General features: G+C 34.2%; 1 protein-coding gene across 1 annotated transcript; it reads left to right on the forward strand.

Annotated features, from left to right (window-relative positions):
• Positions 1-635: 635 nt before the first annotated feature.
• LOC149421916 (uncharacterized) lies at positions 636-21,577 on the forward strand. Its single transcript, XM_089634604.1, has 6 exons — positions 636-1,117; positions 13,212-13,783; positions 16,240-16,361; positions 18,596-18,763; positions 18,849-18,938; positions 19,857-21,577. Exons 1-5 carry the CDS (start codon positions 681-683, stop codon positions 18,879-18,881), a joined length of 1,332 nt encoding a protein of 443 aa, XP_089490730.1. The 5' UTR covers positions 636-680; the 3' UTR covers positions 18,882-18,938; positions 19,857-21,577.
• Positions 21,578-21,770: the final 193 nt, after the last annotated feature.

Here is a 21,770-nt window from a genome sequence, read left to right on the forward strand (position 1 = left end):
ACGGGCAAGATTGAATGTCATTGATAATTTGTGTTCTGGAATGTTCGTTGTAATTTCAGGTTCAACGATGGTATATACTAGAATTAAAACCATTTCATGATAATTTTCTGCTGGAATTGTCTTAAAATGCAATGAAAGAGATTACACAAGCGACAACAATTTAACCACTCAAGCCAATTCTGAAAATATCCATAACCCTTTTACACTCATATTAGAATTACAATTAGTTAAGTTAGAATTTTTACATAATACCTTTTCATATTTATTTTAATGCTAAAATAATCAAATTGTATTTATATTCTTTCATTTTTCAGAACTGAAGAAAAAGAGTTAGTTGAATATTGTATCATGTTAAAAATGGAAAGTTAAACGATTTTATTAAGTTAGCCAGAACGATGCTACACTTTGAATATAATACCTAGTCTTAATACAATATAATAATGCCATGTAAAACTAAAGAATTGAATAATTCGATGTAGAATTATAATCATATCTTATATAACAAGATATGCATTAAAAATAGATTTTATTTTATATCGTAGTGAATATTTTACCTGGTTTCCCCCCTGAATAAACAATTCAAAATGGTATTGAAATTTGCATTCGAGATTGTTGTAAACACGCTTGGTCTCATTGGGATCAGCTTCGCTTTAAATGGTTTCCCAACGTCTGGGCCATCCATGGTTAAACCTCCAGAAACTAGCTCGGAGAAGTATGATAGATGCCATGGCAATACAGTCCCAATCGATTTTTATAAAAACATATCGATTTATGAATTGGAGCAGTCAAAAGAACTTGAGTATAATATTTTTTGGACTGACTACGAGAGAGTTTATGAAAATGGACCATTCGTGAACTGGCGTATCGGAGATGAAAACATGGGAAAGGTAGAGAACTTTACATCAAAGATATTCGAGGGATGGAGCACGAACGCCATGGGCAGTGCACCGGGAGACTGCGCGACGGTGGACGTGCGGAACAACGAGCTGAATCCTGCCAGGTGTGACCAGAAGTTCCCGAGGTTGTGTGTCCTGCCAGCCGTACAAGGAGGGGATGGCAGACTGCACGAGAATTCTCCGGAACGTACCAAAGTGGAGATCAAATATGCACGCACAGAGTAAGTCACTATGAAACATTTTAATAGGATACTGAAGTTTTGAAGGCGAAGAAAGCGTAAAAAGCTAATAAAAATTGAATTATTATCGGCTGTAATTGCCCTTTAGATAATGGTTTTTATTACTTAGGAAGTTTTGAGCAAACGTACTTTCGTGCGCGAAATTCCCAATTGTTCCCGTGTGTTATATATGTTCTCCTCTATTAGTTAATATTGATCATCTTGCAAAAATAAAAACTGAACTAAAAACTAGATAAAATAGTCTTTCAGACGTGTTTATTATAAATAAACATTTTCATTTCTAAATACATAGATTTTGGAATTTAAAACGAATTTTGATTTTTAAAAAACATACCTGTATTTTAATCCGTAAAACGTATGAAAAATCTATGAAACTTCACATTTTAAAAACACAATTCTTTTGATAAAAAAAATTTGCAATGAAACTCTCACTTCCTTTTTTATCTCGTCCATACATTTTTATTTTTTTATTACGTATTAAAGAGTCACTTTTTTCCACATAAAAATATTGGTAACTAGTAAAGGATATTTTTAAAACGGTATTTATAGTGCATTTCTGAAAAACTTTACGATTCACATATTCTTGAGGCATTTATATAATGAATTTTGTAAATATTTACCTACGACTACCGTTTTTAACACGCATTTAAAAATAAACAATCATTTGATTCATTCTAATGACAATAAACAACAACTTTTTGCAATTACAATTTTGAAAATATTGATATTTTATATTATTTACGTAAATAATATTTACGAAAAAATTTTACAATTCGCGCAACATTTTGACACACCGAGTTCTCGCATATTTCGCGTTAACATAAAACATGATCAAAAAGTGCCTTTTATTTTATTTTGTAGATGTTCAGGCATAAATATTTAAATGTTTTCAGATCATTTTATAAATAACTTAATTTGCCACATTATACAATAAAACCATAACCGAAAATGGGTTCGTAAGTAGGAAATTTTGAACTTCAAAGCAATTTTCATAGGCCTTCTAAATTATGTTTTTCTGGGTTTATAAAAAGACTTATATAAAAAATACTCGATTATTTCAAAGGCCAAGATGTATTCAACATCTGAAACATTTCTAGGCCACCAAATTTTCAAACCAAAAACACATGATTTTGCATTAGTAGCGCATCGCCTTAAAACTGAATAGGTAATTAAAATTACACTGACAATTTTCTAAGTGATCAAAGACAACAAAGAATTTAGTATATCGTCGTATTAATTCGTAGAATGCGTAACCACCAAATGTCAAATTTTACAGGAGGCACAAAAAACCTCGCAATTAAAAAAAATATGTTTCGAAGATATAATATATTTTGAAATTTATTGGCAATCTTCAAACTTTTGTAAGTTAAGGCTTTCTATTTCAAATCGGAGTTAGGAAGTTTACATACAAACCGAGAATGGAGATACGTATTTTACAAAAGATACATACTTTTCTGCGAACAGTTTTATGAACAATACAGAACTGCGATATTTATTTTATGAATTACTCAGTAACATCCTAATGGACTTTTATATTTAGTCTCAGTATGTAAAAATAACAGGATAAATATAAAAGTATTTAGTACACAAAGCATAACAGCACAATACTAATACTAATTTGGAAATTAAATAATAAGACCTGAAGTGGTAAATAAAATAAAAAGTATGTATTCCAATACGTATAAAATAAAGTAGGTATCGTACAAGAAATAATGAAAAATAATAAAGTAATTTATCAGCAAACATAAATGAGAATAATAATTATTTTATGAGGAGACAGTCTATTTAGGTGCATTTTTACTGATTTTAATGATGCGGAAGGTTATCGTAGAAGGAGTGGTAATCCTTTTCTAATGTCTGTTTCAAGTCTTGTAAATGCAGGTACTTTTCCTTCTTGATTTTAATTCTTTCCGTATAAAGGGCTGGCAAATCTTTGAATTGGATGCCTTGTGTGTTAGGAATTCTTTCCGGTATTGGATTCAGTTGCTATGAGTGTCCCTTAATTTGTAAAATATTTTTCCTTGGGTATTTTTTATAGCTTTTAGATCGGTAACAACTGGATCGCCAGCTCTCTTTCCTGGCCGAATGGACTTATAAAATTTCAATGATCTTTCTATGTTTTAAAAAAAATCGTGACGTAAATATTTCACCTGATAAGGAGATTTTAGGCATGCATTTTTACAAATATTCACGTAATCTGCAGGGACGTTTATCTTTTTATTTCATATCTTTCTCTCGATGGCAGAATGCATACTGTCGGTCTCTATTTCTGTATGGCCTTTTTGTAAATATTTTTGCACAATCTTACGTTCTTTGCAATTGAAAAATTCAAGAGTGCATTAGAAAGTGTGGCGTTGCGATTCTGGTAAGTGCAGCCATAGCTGTACAAAATAATTTCGACTCCGAGCTGAAGAGGATGCTTTTCAGTAAATTCTTCCAGCATTTTTAATGGAAGAAAATTCATTTGCCGTTAATCCGCCCTCTGACTCATTCCAAATGAAACAGTATCCATCTTTGCGTTTTAGGTCGTACATTGTAAAATTGTGATCTATCAGTTTAGTCTTGTAATACATGGAAGAAAAGTCGGATTTGGGGCTCAAGAGAGCTGATGGCAAATCCATGGTAAAAACTTAATTATTAGATTGTTTATCATTGATCTTTTCTTCTCTTGCTTCTTTTTTCAATGTTATGTGCTCTTTGTAAACGATTTCCGAAATGTTTTCAATTTTAAATGATTCACAGGTGTCACATAAATCTTTTTTTGGGTGAAAAAAGGAAATATTTTTTTGAATCAAATGTCTTAAGAAAAGTTTCAATAGAAAGTGGTTGTTCGTTATTTTCTTGGCAGTAGTTATTTTTTATAGAATCTGTAAAGCTAATATTTAGATTCCCATAGAGGTTCTAGGTATAATCTAGATGATTGCGATCTACAGTAGTGAGATTCTACTTTTGGCAAATCGAAATCGAAAAAACGATGCAAAGCGGTTATTTGGTCACTTTCCATTATTTGTGGATTCTCTAAGGACGGGTTGTTTGGAAGAATTTGAACAATTCAACAAATTTCAACGTTCATTTTCCAGTTATGCGAATGATTTTTTCAAGTTCTGTTTTTATTTCAGTTCTGTCAAGCAAATAGCCTATAATGATATATTAACAGAACTTTAATAGAACTTTCACAGAACCCGGAAATGAACGTTGAAATTCGATGAATTGTTCAAATTTTCCGAAACAACCCGTCCTTACAAAGCAGGGAGCAGGATCGCACTTGGCCCACTTTTTATGATCCATTCTCCCATGCATAATGTATTTAAAAACATTTGTTTGTAAACTCTTAGTCTGTCACTTTTGCATTTCAAAAAAAGTTCGGTTGATGTATTTCTTCGGGAAATTTCCGCCAACCCGCGTTTTTTATGAATTGGCTTTCCAGTTACCAAAGTTTTAATCATAAATTTTGTCTCTGCCCAAGTTAATTACCAAAATGAGTCAAATATGTCCTGTCTATTTTGCTTCGTCAGTTTTAGACATTGTAATTTAGACGAGTCCTTCTTTGATAATTTGCAATCGCATTTAGGTTGTAATTTCTTCTCGACATTTAGCAGGTCATACTTCCACTTTTCGTCCATTTTTTTCCTCCCCAAGTAATGTTCTCCGTTTTCTCGTTTTTTTTTTAATTAATTCTGACAGACCAATTACTTTCTTTGGTTTCACATTTTTTCCATCTTCGGTTTCGTTTTGGTTCATTGTGTTCATTTTCAATAGAAGCGTCATCACCGGGTAAATTTGAACCAACTACTGAATCACAATCGTTTGGTACAATAACTATAGGCTGCAGGTTTATCCCATCAGGCCTCTTTCGAAGATATAATTGAGTTATAGTCATGGAAAAGTATGGTGGGGACAAAAACTGCAGATGTGAGGACTAATTGAAGGCGTGTCTTTGATAGGCACTTTTGCAATATTAGCCGAGAGTTGGTCAGTAACTGTTTGCTCCTGGTGAAGGCCTTCTTCATTGCAAATAAAGATGGCAGTGTTTTAAACGGCAAGGTTTGTGGTATTTGTTAGGTCGTGGAAGATTTTTAACAATTTAGAATCATGACCTATGTCTTCAGCAGTCAGCAGAACACAATCGGTGGCTACAGTAGCAGTGCTTGGAACCATTTCATCCGATGGCAAACATGGGTTAAATAAATGTACATTAGTAAGACTACCATCTTTAGTTATCATGACAGTGCTGGGTGTTCCTTCGACGACCATATTTGGGTCAATATTCTCTTGGTTTTCGTCAGGTACAGTCATCAAAGACCAGTCATTCTGAACAATAAATATACTTGCATGTCTAAAAACAGGTCTTTTTTTGAACTGTGGCAACTGAAATTTTGTGCTCTCGTTTAATTTCTCGAAAATTTTAGTTAAACGTGGTAGTCGAATATTGAAGTTACCCACCGCTTTCCCACCCCGGTATAGGTGACTTATGGTCACCCCTTCGGAGTTCTCGCAAGAATCTAATTTTTTTGAATAAACGGCTCTACAATTTAAAGTGAAGTTAGACCTTCAATGTCCCCGCATACGGTGTTAGGAAGCGGTATGCAAGCGCTTACAGATGAGTGACTACAATGGGTGTTATGATCAATGAATACTTCTCAAAAATTTAAAACAAGAACAAATAAACATAGAAAATCAGGACAAAGTTAGAAAGCGTAGAATTCACAGTCTATTTACGAGAACGAAAAAGGGAGAAAAAAGAAAGAGGAACATATTGTACCAAAGTATCAGCAACCTAAAGTAGAGAAAAGAGATGAGAAGTACATGGTAAATAAGAAAAAAAAAGAAAAAAAATACATGATCAGTAACCATCGCGAATATCGTGTGGTCACCGAATTCAGGTGAGCTGTAAGCAAGAGAAAAAGAAAACACAAAAGAAAAGTGGTTCAATGCCTCGCAGCTGGCAGTCCCGAGGATGGATTGGTGGTGGTTGGGAAGACAAATGCAGGTCCAAGTGTCGCGCCCCTAAGCCGACCTCGTGGTGGTGCCCAGAAGAAAGTATATGGGATGATAGGGATTAACCCTAAAGACCCTAGGGGAGAAAAGCGTCAGGAAGTCGGAGGCAGGGCAGAAGGCACCCAGGTCAGCACGGACTTCCCTCTGACCCACAACCACCCTCAGGGGTGGCACAGATGTCTGGCAGAGTTCCATAAGTGCTAGAGCTTCAGTGAGCTTATGCGGGGACTAGGTCCGTGAACAACCCCTTATGGGGATATCAAACAACACAAAACAAGCAATGGAGTTCAGTTCTGGTCTGAATGGTTTCAAGATCTAAGATAGAAAAAAAAGAAAAGAAAAAAAAAAGAAAAAAAAAACATACAGTCAGAAAACATTAGTGTCTATTAAGTAGATGAAAATTAAGATCGCAATAAACAATATAAAGTCAACAATTTAACAATCATAAAGTTTTACCTGAAAGAATAAGAGAATTAGATAAAAGAAGTAAAAATAAAAACATATGAAACACATTGTTTGGATTACTATAAAAGTAGATAAGTATATGCTAGAAAGAAGAAACAAGAAACATGTAGAGTTGCCAGTGCCATAAGATTAACTTGAACCATAGTCTGTCATCCTCACTTGTACATTGATTGCAGCAGCTTGGGCAGGGCAATCTCTATCCCCTGTGGGATGGTCGGCAGGTTTTTTGAAACGTGTACAAGTGGCACAGACAGCGGGAAGGGCTTTCTTAGGGCAAGTCTCGTAGTTATGCCCCAAAGTGGCGCAGTGACGGCAGGTTTCATTGTCTTGCTGACAATACTTACTAATGTGCCCATATTGTTGGCATTTGAAACACCTGGTTGCCCCCGTATAATCCCGAGTACGGCAGGCATTCCATCCAAGGAAGCACATACCGCTGTCTATGAGAACTTTTCTGGCTAACGGGTGACATGTAACCACCATGTTCATGGTGGGAGTGTCTCTCTTGCCAAAAAGCGAAACTCGCCGCATGGTTCTAAGATGATCTTCAAGAGAAAGCGTCGTTTGACCTACTAGATTATTGGTAAAGACCTCAGAGAAGAGCTCCTGGTCTGCAGATTGCTCTCCTTTAGGGACATTGTATAAGACAATCTTGGGAAGGCGTCCAAGTGGATTGATCATTTTAAGACCATTTGCAGCGAGCTTCGCTTCGGCCTTCCTGATGTTCTCCAATCCTTTTTTGTCTCTGGCTTGGAAAGCCATGCCAGCACCCTTGATTTTGCGGGACCGAACAATCTGGAAGTCATCTTGTTTAGGGTTGAGAACTTTCTCAAGCTTCTTCAGAGTGTCCTCCGAAGTTTTACCCTCCGGCACCTGAGGATAGAATAGGACAGTCAGCGGTTTCTGAGGAATTGGTCGTTCATGACCGTTCAACAGAATCTTTTTTGAAGCAGGCAGGTTAGCAGCAGCGTTAGCATAGGAGAAAGTCTCCTTATGTAGTGGCATAGTAGGAGCAGGAACTGATCGAGAGTTAATGAGCAGGTCTAGCCTAGTTGTAATGGCCGATTGAGCATTCAACATCTCGTCTATGGTAGAACTTCTTGTCGAGAGAGTGTTCATTTCCAACATCAGACGAGTAATGTCCGACATGAGGTCATCTAGGGTGGAGTTCAGCAAGTTTTTATCAGCCTTATTAAGCTTGTTACTACCATCTGAGATTATTACACGAATTTTTTGGCATTTTTCCAGAGCTGGAATTGCCTTCATTTCTTGATTGCCAGGCGAGTCACTGTACCTAACTCGTTTTTTATTTTCGGCATTCGGAGTGGTGTAGGGAACAATGGAAGGCATTTCTTGATTATCAGCTCTAGTCGGAGTATCCTGGGCAGTAGTTTGTGTAGTACCTGCTTCAGCTCGTTTTTTTATTTTCAGCAGTCGGAGTGGTGGAGGGAGCAGCGGAGGGCACTTCCTGGTTATCAGCTATAGTCGGAATATGCCGGGCAGTAGTTTGTGCAGCTCCTGCTTCACTGTCTGCCTCAGTTGTAACAATATCCCTATGGGACTTTTTTTTATATTTTGTGGCTTTAGAAGGTCCAGCAGTAGGCGGAATGGTGGATAAAATATCCTCAATTTCTTTCAACAATTATTTACGACTCTTCGGAGGAATCGCAGAATTCCCAATGGAGCTGTCCGAATCATCGGAAGGACCCTCACTAGACGCCATTTATAAAGAAAGAGGGAAAAAAAGACAAAAAAGGAAAAAAAAAAAAGAAATGGGGAAAAAATATTTTTTCCCCAGATTTTACAAAATTTTCCCCAAAAATAGGGAAAAAAAGTCGGGAAAAAACTTTTCAAAAATGTCAATACATATGAAGAAATGTCAAAATTGGATATCGAAAAATGTTTTAAAGAAAAATCAATAAATATAAAAAAAAAGTATTTAGGATTGATCCAACAAAGCTTCCAGAAGCCTCTAGAAGATTCCAGAAGGCTCTAGAACGCTCTAGAACAATCCATTGAAAAAAAAAAATAGCACGTGGTGAGAAAGGAAAGAATTTTGTAAACAAGTGACGTCACAGAAGAATGTTTACTCGAGAGCTTCTAGAACGTTCTAGAGAGTTCTGGAAAAAGACTAGAGAAAAACATGGTAACAATAAGGTCACTGCCCTGGAGAAAAAAAAAACACTATTTTCACAAAGGAATATCACAAAATCACTGTTTTTTAACGGGAAAAGTATGGGCGATAGAGGATCGAACGTATAACTGAATTTATATTGTTAAATAGAAAGAAAAAACACAAAAACGGGTACGCAAATACGACAAAGTACTGCGTAGTACGGAAAACACTCGTAAAAACGGGCAAAAGCCCGTTTTTAAACAAAAGAAATACACTGTTGTGTTGTAAATAGTGATACTGATAACGTATATGTAAAAAATATTAAAAAAAGCGAAAATTTTCGTTATTTTCGGTAGTACTACAAGGTTTGAGAATTGTAACTCCGGAGCGAGATTAAAGCGACTGCACTAGCGGGCGGCGAGAACAGAACTGGTAGTCGAATAGGGGCATTTGATACTCTTGCATTGATGTTGGTATGGTCTGTCTCAGCTACTTTGCACAAGCGTTTTTTTGCGGTTCATGGTGGCAGCTGGCTGTAAACAAACAAAAAAATTAAAACTCCACTCTTTATTTTTTAACATTAGGTAACTACGTAAAGACTTATTTACAACAAGAATATTTATCGGCTTGATATACATTTTTTTAAAAGTTATTGGTGAGCTTAGTATGTTTGTCTGTAACGCCATAGGTCTATGTACCTTGATATTACTATTTCGATTTGTACGAAAAATACGTAACTCCGTTATTTTACAAACGGGAGGTTAAAAACACTTATAAATATGAATTTATGGAAAAAATAACATAGTATTCATACAAGTGTGAATAGTATAAATCACATTTCATTAAAAAATACAGTTTAATCTGATAAATATACTGAAACAAAACAATATTTAATAACAAATCATTTCTAAAAGTGCGTAAATTAAAAATCAATGTACAGAAAATTTTTTAACTCCTCTAGCGTAATTATGGTAACTTAAAAATAAGATACAAACACTAAATTTAAAGTTATGAAATGTTAAAAATTGATAAATCAACTTACCTCAGTTAATTTCACGGTAAAACTACTACGCCGTAAATAAATCTCAACACAACTGGCGCGCACTGCTCACCGGCCAATACTGAATTAAGGAGTTTCGAAGTATTCGCGACTAAAAATGGCACCATGGTGTTACACAGTTTCCTGATTTGTGTTTATCTAAAAAGTTATTTTTTTTTAAATTTGCGAGTTTTACTAGTCGATGCGGGACTAATTTTAACACCAGATGGCATTTAAAACGTAATTTGGAGTTACGCGGTCTACGAATTAATGCGACGATATGTAGAAAATTCACGAAATTTCAAAAGTCCAGGGGTTTGTATTAATTACCTGTCGCGACGTATTCACGCGTTTAAAAACTACACTCCTTCCTCGATCTCCTACTTCCGAAAACTCCCGAAAAACTAATCAAGAATGAGCTTTGCATGTCTATTTATACTGCCTTTAATACCAAAATTACTTAAGTCAATTTCATTTTAAACACAATATGGTTGTCAATCAACCTGTAAATTCGAATATATCTGTCGTTAGTTTCCGGTAAACACATCTTGTCACTTACTCAGATGACAAAGATATAAATGGTCAACACCCCAAATTTTACTTTTCTTGTTTCTCAGATTCCAGGCCCGGACCAGCATTCTTTAATTATTTTCATAGAGTTCGTCGTAAGGTTAAGTGTGTTTTTCTAATCGTGTTTAATTTTGTTTGTGTTCTGAGGATAGTACCAGTCCATTACTGTATTTCCTCTGTTCATTTCATATTCAACGTTGCTTATTTATTTCTTTAGTTTTTTAAGAATGTTCCCATTAATTTCTGTTCTTTTCGGGATTGTGTTTCATAATTCAATCACTATTGTTCTTGTCTTAGCAGGTAAGTTTATGTTCGCACTGGATTCTGTTTCTTAAATACGTTTCCATTCTCATATGATATGTGAAAATCTTCCCCATACTGTATTTTTGTTGTATCTCTCTCAAATCATTTTCATAGTACTGTTATTCTAATCATTATACTGTTATACTTGCCAATCTGTCAGTTTGCATGCGTCCTCTCTTCCATAACCTTGCTTTCTATTTAAACTTCACTTGGAAAACACAGTTCAAATGTTTTCCTTTATACCCTTATGTGAAATTTATGTACTCATTGTTAATATTCAATATACTGTGTGTTCCAATATTATTCCCATCAGTTTTCTTATGGCGTTATTTTCTTCTTTTCGTAAGCGCTTTCATTGACTTTATTACCTAATCCGACCCTGCAAGTGGGCAATGTCTTTCCATATTACCTTGAAAAACACCCATCTTATATCCCTTTCTCTCGTAAGATGCAATTTTGGGATAATATATTACCGTGTTTAGAATACGATTCCTTGTGTACTATCTATATCTCTCTGTATTTTGGTTCCTGTAATTAATTTTTACGAGTTTTCGATTATCTAAACACTTCTTTCTCGGCTGTGTTAAATAATTGAGCAATAAAATATTAATTTGTGCCTTTATTAATCCTTTTCGTGTATTGTTTACACGATAAAAATATAAGGTTTTTCTTAGGAATTCTCTTTGTTTGAGTTCAATGACTGTCTTAGGGATTGGTCATCTCGCTGGGACCCACTGCAACATGTATTTCAAATGTTTTAGTCTCAACTATCGTCTTTTTTTACTTTTCCGATACCTCAGTGGTTAAGATTATGCATTCTGATACTGATTTCCTTACATCCTTTCTATTTCGGTTCACTTGTCATCAGAAACTGTCATTTATTTCCCTAAAACTGATTTTTCGGACCTTTCATAACCGAGTTCATAACCGCGCGTTTTCGATCCCTTTACTTAACAAAGAGTTTCTATTGTTTATGTGAGTGTACATTGAACTCTCTAACTCCTGAGACGATTTCGGTAGTAAATCATTTTTTTTATTATTTTTTTTATTATCAATATAAAGTTTTTTTACAGGTTTTTTTTTTTCGATGTCTGTATCACTAGGATAAACCTGTGTCGAGACAGACGTATTTGATACATGAATTAGTGTTTACATATTTTTTCATACATAAAATATTTCATTACATTAAATGACATTGTGAAAAAGATACAAAATAATAAATAATAATAATAAATGATAAATTTGTTAATCAGCATCTAGTTGGAGTACATACTTATGTAGGGATTTTTATAAAATTTTTGATCATGGATCTGTCTTGGCTGATGATCCAAGACTTGATGTCTGTTTTATATTTCAAAAAAAATTCGTTCAGTCTAATGGCTAGTGGGAGAGCATTATATAGCCTTGTTGCAAAATATCTAAAATTTCTCTTGCCAAAAGTTGTTTTAGCGAAAGGTTTTTGTAAGAAATTATGTCCTTTGGTTCTAGTATCACGAGCAGTTTGGATATTGTCAAAAGTAGTTTTGTGTTTGAAGAGGTATGTTAGTATGTTTTTGGCATAAAGTTGCCTAATGTCCATAACACAGATTTTCCTAAAGATTTCATCCGAACTGCTTGTGATTGGTAGTTTGAGGATAATCTTTATTATAAGTTTCTAAGCTTTAGATACTTTTTTTTATTTTATTTTTTTATTTTTTTTATTTTTTTATTTTATTTTTTTTATGTGACACCTCACAAGAGTGTCCCTGCCTGTGGAGTGCACAGACAGGGGAACTATGTCACCACCCGGTTGGGCGGCGTTGTGAGGCGGAGTAAGGTAGGGGCTGTGGGAGGGGAATTGTTAATGCGGGCCTTGAAGAGGCTCGGATTATAGGAGGGAGGAAAAACAGATGCCGGTAGCTCGTTCCACATACGAGCCGACTTACACAAAAACGAGTCGTAAAAACGGCCCGTTCTCATGAAGCCAACGTCAACCGTGAACGAGTGTTCAGTTCGTGTCCGTCGAGTTTCGCGCACGTGCACCGGTGCATCAGGAATCAATGCTGCTAGCTCCTTGGAGCAGGCTCCATTGAAATACCTGTAGAACAGACACAGCATGCCTACATTGCGTCTATGCATTAGAGAAGGCAATCGGTCTGTTAACAACGGATTGTCAATCAGACGGATCGCTCTCCTTTGCACAGATTCAAGCAGGTTTATCAAGTATTTTGGGGCACCAGCCGAAAGGTGGCTCCCAAATTCAATAGTTTCATTTCAGATATTGGATCAATGGCGGCAGCGTTTGCTCTTCCCCATGCTATGATACCATATTCTATTAAAGATTGACAAAGTGTTTGTTCTTTGTTCATGCGCAGCTATCTTTGATTGGTCGCTATGTGTGCTCGGCCCTCCCATAAAATACGCCCTCTTTCTCATTGCTATTTCCTGTCGTTAGTCCGATAATTTTCGTTAGATGTCGCTGGTATCCTGTTTTCCACTGTATTTCTTACTGTGTTAATAATTTTCTTTTTCCAGGGTGGGGTTTTTTCTTCAGGGTGTGAAAATTTAAATCATTACAAATTGAAATTGAGAATTTTTGTTTTTAGCAACGATTTCATCATTTTTAATATCTCCCAACCCATACCAATATTGGAAGAAGTTTGGTGTTTCCACGAATCCCTAAACAAAATAGAGAGAATACGAATGGAAATCAAAGCTTTGAATAATACCAAAGAGTTCGGTGTCACAGCAATAGAAAATGGAAACTATTGGTGTCTTTGCACAAACACAAGGGATTATTATTCAATCGACTCAGAAAAGTTTGTATTTGTGAGAAACCAACATTTATATAAAAACACATCCGTGTTAATGATAAAGCATGTTATACTCTTAAGGTATTTGCTGGATATTCAATCTCAAAATTTAGATGATTTGAAAGGAAAACTTTGTCCTAACGACAAATGCCCAAAAGAAATGGGCCCAACAATTAAGATAATGAACAGTGAAATTTTAGTTAATGTTAAGATATCAGAGAAATTGGACTACGGTGACAAAATATTGTTACACGTAACAAAAGGAGATGACATTTTGTTAAAATACTTTTCAAAGGAGAATGTCACATTCACAAGGAAACTGCTATTTTGCGAGGATACTCAATTCTTCCCGGAGACTGAAATAGGTAATATATTTTTCATTAAATATATGTATTTTTAATTTTAATTGATCACAATTTAAATTCGCAATATTTAATATATTTAATATGTCCGATAGAGATTTTTTTTAAATTTCCTTTATTTTTTACAATAGTTACGTTAAAGTTAAGTGAAAGTTTGTCAGTTACTGAAATGATTTATTTTTTGGAGTGACCGGATAAATCATCTAAATAATAATTCATCACATCTTTTAAAAGTTATACAAAGCCGTTTTTTTTTTTTTTTAAATCATCGTTTTTAATGACTTTATATCACTTTTTAAAAGTGTGTTGAATAGTCACTGTGTTGAGTTAGCATGGAACCATTTTTTGGGTATTATGCTCTGTTACGCTACCTACTTCTTTAACCAGCGTTTTGGACAGCATTACAATTTACATCATCAAGGCAGATGATGGACATTGTAATGCTGTCCGAAACGTTATCTAAATCCTTAGGTAGCGCACAAATTTGAATTACAGGTAAGACAGCAATACTGTGATTATAAATGTTACAAAATTGTTAATCTTTTACATAAAATTGAAGTGATTTTTTATTAGAAATTTGAAAGAAATTAATTTTCGTGGAAAATCAAATGTGCGAGGACTAATAATAAAACTTCTGTTTGTGTGCATTAATGTATGATTTATAAAATTCTATTCTAGACTTATAGAAAAGTCGACATATCCCATTTGAATGAAAATCAACTTCAAGTCACTAACTAGGTTGAAAATTTATTATTTATTCTTTGTAATGGTACACAAGATAGCAGCCAAAAATATGGGAATTAATGAGGATAATGTTGGGTAATACTTAAATTGAGATATAATATCGATTAAAAAATTAAGAAAAATAATTAAGTCTCAATAGCTCAACGAGGATCGTTATATAGAGTTAATAACAACAGTAAAATTAATTTATTGTTATTAAGTTTAATTTGTAGAACTCCATTTTATTTTTTTATTTTTTATATATACAATAATACCAACTCCGTTACACATACAAAATAAAGGCCGTAAACTGAATCTTTTAGAGCAGTTAGAAATTAACAAAAACTCTAATAATCCAAAAGCTATTCTAATTAATGAACAAACAAATATAATTCGTTCACCCCTACTAGATATCTTCAAACCTAATGCAAATATGAGTGCACTATGAAGTACTTAATTATGCTATTAAAATAACCCTATGAGTCATCGTTTGGGAATAACTAACATAAAGACATTCAGTCAAATTTAAACATTACACTAATTGGGGAAACTTTGCTGGGGTAATAACCATTAATAATTTTTGATATTTTACTTAGAAATCAATTAAGAAATCAGTAAATGAAATTAAAATACCTACCTAGAAATAATATAAATTTATCGTCTGTAAGTGGGCTACCCACAGTTTGATAATGCCTTCAGAGGGCGAAACAGCTGTCACGCGTAATAATAATTACACAGCAGAACTTGTTTAAAAATAAACTGTTTTTATAAACCCAATAATAATATTATTGTATATATAAAAAATAAAAAAAAAAAAAAAAATAAAAAAAAAAAAAAAAAAAAAAGTAAAATTAATTATTCGATATCTTATGGTTACGAGTTTTCAAAGTCAAAATTTGTTAAATTTATGCAATTATGTCTCGTGACGTCACACGCAGTACAATTTATAATTCGAATGCATCGTGTGGCTTAGGCTTTTCGGCCGGCCGTGAATATAAACGTTTTGACGGCTTATGTATTCAGTATTTTCCAAAAATTCAAAATCTTGTATCCTCAGAAATTTGAAAATAGCATGAAATTTTGTTGCCGGGGACATCCTCAATGAGCTAATGATCGTAAGCGAAATGATCGTAAGCAAAATGATTGTAAGCGAAATGATCGCAGTCAAAACGACCGTGGTCAAATAAAAGTGTCTGTGTGTTAAAGTAAAAAGGTTTGATACAGTTTACGTGTAATCATTTATTTTATGGAATAATGTAGAGTAAACTGCAAACAATACATTTTAGTACTTGTCATGATCATGTTAAGCGCTGGTTTTACAGAGTTCACATTACGCAAATCTAAATAACAATTAACAATAAATAAATCTAGCTAATACATGTACATAAAATAATGTACGAAAAAAATATAAACAGCCTTTTCATCTTAAATTTAAGAACGATTGGAGTTGTTCTCTTCAGTAAGCAATGATGTAGGCTATTCGAAAATAGTCAATAATCCAATCGTCTTTTTGACGCAAAATTTTCAAAATAGTGGTTTGTATTTTGTTTTATGGTTCAGTTCCCAGTTGCGACCGTCACCTTTTTAATTTCTGCGTCTTTTCTGTTTTATATTTCTCTGAGATTCGTTAATATTACCAGTGTATAAAATACATTTATACTTCTGTTGCTAATTGCTTTGTTTGATCTGGACAATATGTTAGCGGAAAATGATTTTGATTTTTATGAAATTCTTAGGTCACGATGTCATAAAGAGAACAGACCCGTGCCGAGAGTACAGATGTGTAGGCGACTATAGATTCGGAGCCGTTTGGAAAATCTCCAACTTAAACTACTGTGAACAAAACATCGCGAACTTAGTGAGTATTTTGTAAATTTTCCTTGCACACAAACAAATCTTGAGTTTAGGCGAAAGGTTCTCCTATAAATAATAATAATAATAATAATAATTGGATAATTTGTAGAGCGCCGCTTTTGTGAAAAATCACCTCAAGGGCGCTGTACAATTTATTTCCTAGGATCTACATTTGTTATTTAGAAAAGATACCAAAACATACTTACCTGGCAAGTCACTTCCGACAAACACACTTATATTAAAAAGTTTATGCTTATAGAAGATAACACTGCACGCAGAGGACACTATATCAAAAAACACTGGTCATCGCATGACCTTAAATCTGCTATAGTTTTTATTTAAAAAGCCTACAAATTGTTAGTTGTTATCTTTTTTATTTATTTAATTTTTATTATTATTTTTATTTATTTTATTTTATTTTTTGTATTTTTTACATTTTGTTAATTTAAATTGCCGTCGACTGTGAAAGTGGAGGTTTCTGAAATTATGGATACGACTGTCTGAAAAGGTGCGTTTTAAGTTTAGACCTAAATTCTGTCGAGTCTGCAATCATTCTCAAATCATGTGGCAGTCCATTCCAGGCTTTAGGTCCTGACACGGCGAAAGCACGCTTACCGAACTTAGTATCTGGTGTGCGCTTTGGTTCCTTCAACCTTCCGATAGCTGATGACGTTGCTGACCTAAGGGTTGACTGTCGGGAATCGGAATCTTCTGGAATACACAATTCTGATAAATAAGCCGGAGCCATTCCGTTAAGTGACTTAAATACCATCCAGCATACCTTGAACTGGATTCTTTCAGGACATTTGAGCCAGTGCAGATTTTTGAGATGCTCTGAAATGTGGGAGTATTTAGATACTCCGGTGATAAGCCTTGCCGCGGCGTTGAAAACGGATTGTAATTTGTTAATTTGAAATTTGGGGAGACTTGCATATATTCCGTTGCAATAATCTAGACGTGAAACAACATAGGAATTGACTAGCAATTTAGTCGCCTCTGTTGGCAGGTTTCTCTGCACTGCTTTAATTTGCCTTAATTGAAAGAACCCCGTGCTTACAGTTCTGTTCACCTGAGTTTGAAGGGAAAAATTAGCGTCCAGATTGACACCCAGTAATTTGATGCACGTTTTTGGAGTGATGTCACTTCCTGAAATGGTTATTGGGGAGTTTTCAATGTTATGCTGACGTCTGCTTGTAGCAGTCTACAGAAACTCAGTCTTTTTGCGATTCAGTTTCAATCTATTTGAGGTCATCCAGCGAGTAATTGCTTCTATACACTCAGTTATACGAATTTTTAGACTGTTTATTTCTTCTGGTAAGCAGTAAAAATAAACTTGCTGGTCATCAGCGTAGCAGTGAGATAGAAGGCCAAATGATTCGATTATTTTAGCGACATCATTTGTGAAGAGGATGAAGAGTAGTGGGCCCAGAACGGACCCTTGGGGTACTCCAGATGAAAGGGTTGTATAATTTGATTGGTTTTTTCCCACTTTTACGGCTTGTAAACGGTTGGCCAGGTACGATGTCAGCCATGTCTTAACATCACAGTTTAAACCAAATGATTCATCTAATCGTTTTATAAGAAAGTCATGGTCAATTGTGTCAAATGCAGCACTCATGTCCAAGACTGAAAGAAGTGCCAGTTTACCCGACTCAATGGTAAATAACATTGTTCACTACACTAATCATATTTATTTCTCTTTCATTTGTATTTGAATTTACAATTAATTTTTTTAAAATTATAATATGTAGATAATACATAATCTGCTCCCTGCTATTTTTAACATCAGATCTAGCCGAAACTCGGCAGATAGACTCGTTGTCGATTAAAAAGCATTTTATCAATTTTTGGTCGCACTCACGCACCAACTTGGAAACATTATAAAAATTTACAGAAATTAACATACGTAATAAATCTCTGCACTCAGCATATATTTTTTTGAGTTTTAAAAGATATTTTAAAAGTTTACAACAGTTAATACCCGGTCCCTGGGGAAGAAGGTTCAATCCTCACTCAAACCAAAAGGAGCATTTTGGCTATGTTGAACTCTTTTCGGCTATGTTTTATGATCTTATTTTAATTTCTCCTGATCTCTTGTTTAAATTGTCAAACATAATCATATATCTAAATATGTGTAATACATTGAAGATGTCAGCAACAACAGTTGTCGTGTTCAGTCAACATTACGAAGTTATACAAAAGTGACAAAATGGTAATAATGTGTTGTTTTTTCCACAGGATCCAGCTAAGCAGATTCAACATGTGATGCAGACTATGAATGCTATGATGGACCTTCCTGTTAGTACAACTAGTCTCGAAAATACTGCAACTATGGTGGACGCTATTCTTAAATTAGGAGAAAATGATACAATTCCATCGGAAATCCCAAAATATTTGGAAACTTTAGTTAGTAAAGTGATTCTGCCAATGAATCAAAGTCAAATAATAACAATCCAGAAACCAAATGTGAATATTGCTTTTGCCGTTGCAGATAATTCCCGACAAAAATCTATTGTTGGAATAAAAATTTATTCTGATCCAGATGAAAAATTGGGCTCCTCATTTGAATACTTGACTTCAGGTATGTACGATTATATAATAACCTACATAATTAATAACTCACATAGCAAATATATGTTATGATAAATGTCGGTATTTCAGTGGTGTTTTGTAATCATTTTTATTTATGGAATTGGACCTGACCCTTACCACGTGGCAATTAAAGTATATAATATCCTTCCACGTAATAAAATATACGATCTAATTATATTTAAATAATCATTAAAAAATATTCTGGAATAGCAGTTGCTAAGCCTTAAACTTTGAAGATAAAAATTAAACACTAACATAAATAAAGCTTCGAAAATCTTTCTTTTTCTTCTTTCTCTTATCTGTTTATTCGGTAAATTTACACTTTATGATATCCATTTTGATGTAAGAATGTAAACCAAACGTTACATCTAGTCTCTTTGAAAGAGTTGTGGTAAATTGTCTCAAATGCGGCGCTCATATCTGTAAGAGAAATCAGTGCTAACTTGCCTGCCAAAGGTTTTATATGAAGTAATTCATTCTTCTGTATGCTAATTGATGATCTGTAAACAATTTAATAAAGTTCAAGTGTGAGGTTATTTGAGATGAATAATTTTTTATAGAATTTTTGTACAAAAGGAAAATTTGACACAGGTCCAAATCCAAAATTTCGATATCAAGCTTTTTTTAAGGATTTTTTTTTATTGAATTAACCGCTGCAAGGGAAGTCACATAGAGACCTATTGAACTCGTGAACCAGGAACGGGGGCTCACATTTTGTACCATTTCTTGAGCAACCACATTAGGATAGTTTGTTTGGAGAACTAAGAACCAATATTCGTACTTTTTCTAGTATTGTAGGTAGGATGATATTATTCCGTGGAATTGGCTATAAATATTGGCGGAGGGTGCAAAACATCTAGAATTACGTGTCGATTATATTTATTTAAAAAAATGTTTTTTTTTTCAGATTCACCTACGGATTATTCTGAACAGGGTATTATTTTGGTTAATGTGTCATCAATTCTAAGCAACCAACTGACTGGAGGTACGCATCTCTCATTTATAGTTTATCAGAACGACAAAGCATTTTCAAACACGAACCAACAAGTTGGCGACGATCTGAAAAAAGTTAACGGGAAAATCATCAGCATACAAATAGGAAATATTTCTAAGCTAGGTAAAAATGAATACGTAGATTTAAATTTTAAGACTAACGTGTGTAAAACAGGAAAAAAACGCGAAAACAGGGAGTGCGTTTTCTGGGATTTTGGTTTAGGACCCACAGGCCAGTGGTCTATTGAAGGCTGCGAGTTTCTGGGAGAAACCGACCTAGAAGGCTGGGAAACCTGCAGATGTTATCATCTCACGCATTTCGCTCAGCTTATAACCATTCATGGTGCCCACAACCAAGATAACATTAAACATGTAGTTAGTAATTTTCACTATCGAGTGTTGACATATATTTCATTTTATGGCAGTATTTTTTCCATCATCAGTCTGTTTTTTGTTGTCCTCACAGGAATTCTATTGAAGACCTGCAGAAATGGCTTAGTTCACAAGCTTAGGAGGAGTTTAGTTGTCTCAATAGGAATCTTGCTGGTGACCTTCTTGTATGTTTCCACACAGGACTTAAATGACGAAAACTCATGCACAAACACATGCATTATCTCCGGAATTATTTTGCATTACTCGGTTCTTTCAACCTTTTCTTGGATGTTTGTGATTGCCTTTTTTTACTATGAAACGATAGCTAACGTATTTAAATCCATGAAATATTCTGAAAATTCAAAACTGTTTCTTGCTCTAGCTTTTGGGTGGCTGTTTCCGTTGATACCGATGATTCCTCTTCTGGGTTTTGATTCTGACAGCTATTCAAACAATCTGAGTAATAATTTTTGTTATCCGAGCGGATACGGTTTTTGGCTAGCAGTCGTTTTACCTATCTTCATATTTATTATTTTAAATACTGTGCTTTTTTTTAGCATTCTTTATTCTATTTATCGCAACTCACGCGACGTACATGCGATTATTTCAAGAGATAAAAATTTCGTTCAGGACGTCAGAAGGTTCACTTTCCTTTTCTATCAATTCGGACTAATATGGATTTTTGGGTTATTTTCAAATAACTTATTCATGGCCTATCTGTTTTGCATAAACTTTTCACTTCAAGGCTTAATTCTTAGTTACATTTTTGTTTTGGGGGATAAAAAAATTAGGAAGCTGTGGCTTTCCAAATTCAATTTGTCTAAAGGTGAGAAAGCATCTTGCGTTAAATCGGAAATATCTAAACCTAGAAGTAACATTGAGAAAGAAAACAAATCTGGAGGCAAAGTGTTTGATCCGTGGAATCGATGTGGAAACTCAGGGAAAATATTAAATAACACCAGGATTCCGGTTTGTAATGAAAAAATGTGTTCTTGTCGAGATTGTTCTGAAGAAGCATATTTAATATTATTAAATGACATGTCTTGCACCAAATCCTATAACAATAATGTTTTGGGGGATAAAAAAATTAGGAAGCCGTGGCTTTCCAAATTCAATTCGTCTACAAGTGAGAAAGCATCTTGCGTTAAAGCGGAAATATCTAAAACTAGTAATAACATTGAGAAAGAAAAAAAATCTGGAGGCAAAGTGTTTGTTATATATGCATAATTATTAGTTGTAGTTATGTGTTAATTATTTTTTCATTTAAGCTAAATACTTATGTTAACCTTTTTTAAAATAAAAAGTTATTGAAATAAAAACTAATTGTTTATTATTTTTATCTGTTTGCACAATTTTCAATAAAAATGTCCACTTGAGTATGGGGTTCTAGTTAACTTCGACGGCCCGATGTGCTATGGCGATTTCATAGTTGGTTCGAATACGAAGACCACAACAA

This window comes from Hesperophylax consimilis, chromosome 8, assembly GCF_061612785.1.
Source record: "Hesperophylax consimilis isolate HC1 chromosome 8, BYU_Hcon_1.0, whole genome shotgun sequence".
NCBI lineage: Eukaryota > Metazoa > Arthropoda > Insecta > Trichoptera > Limnephilidae > Hesperophylax > Hesperophylax consimilis.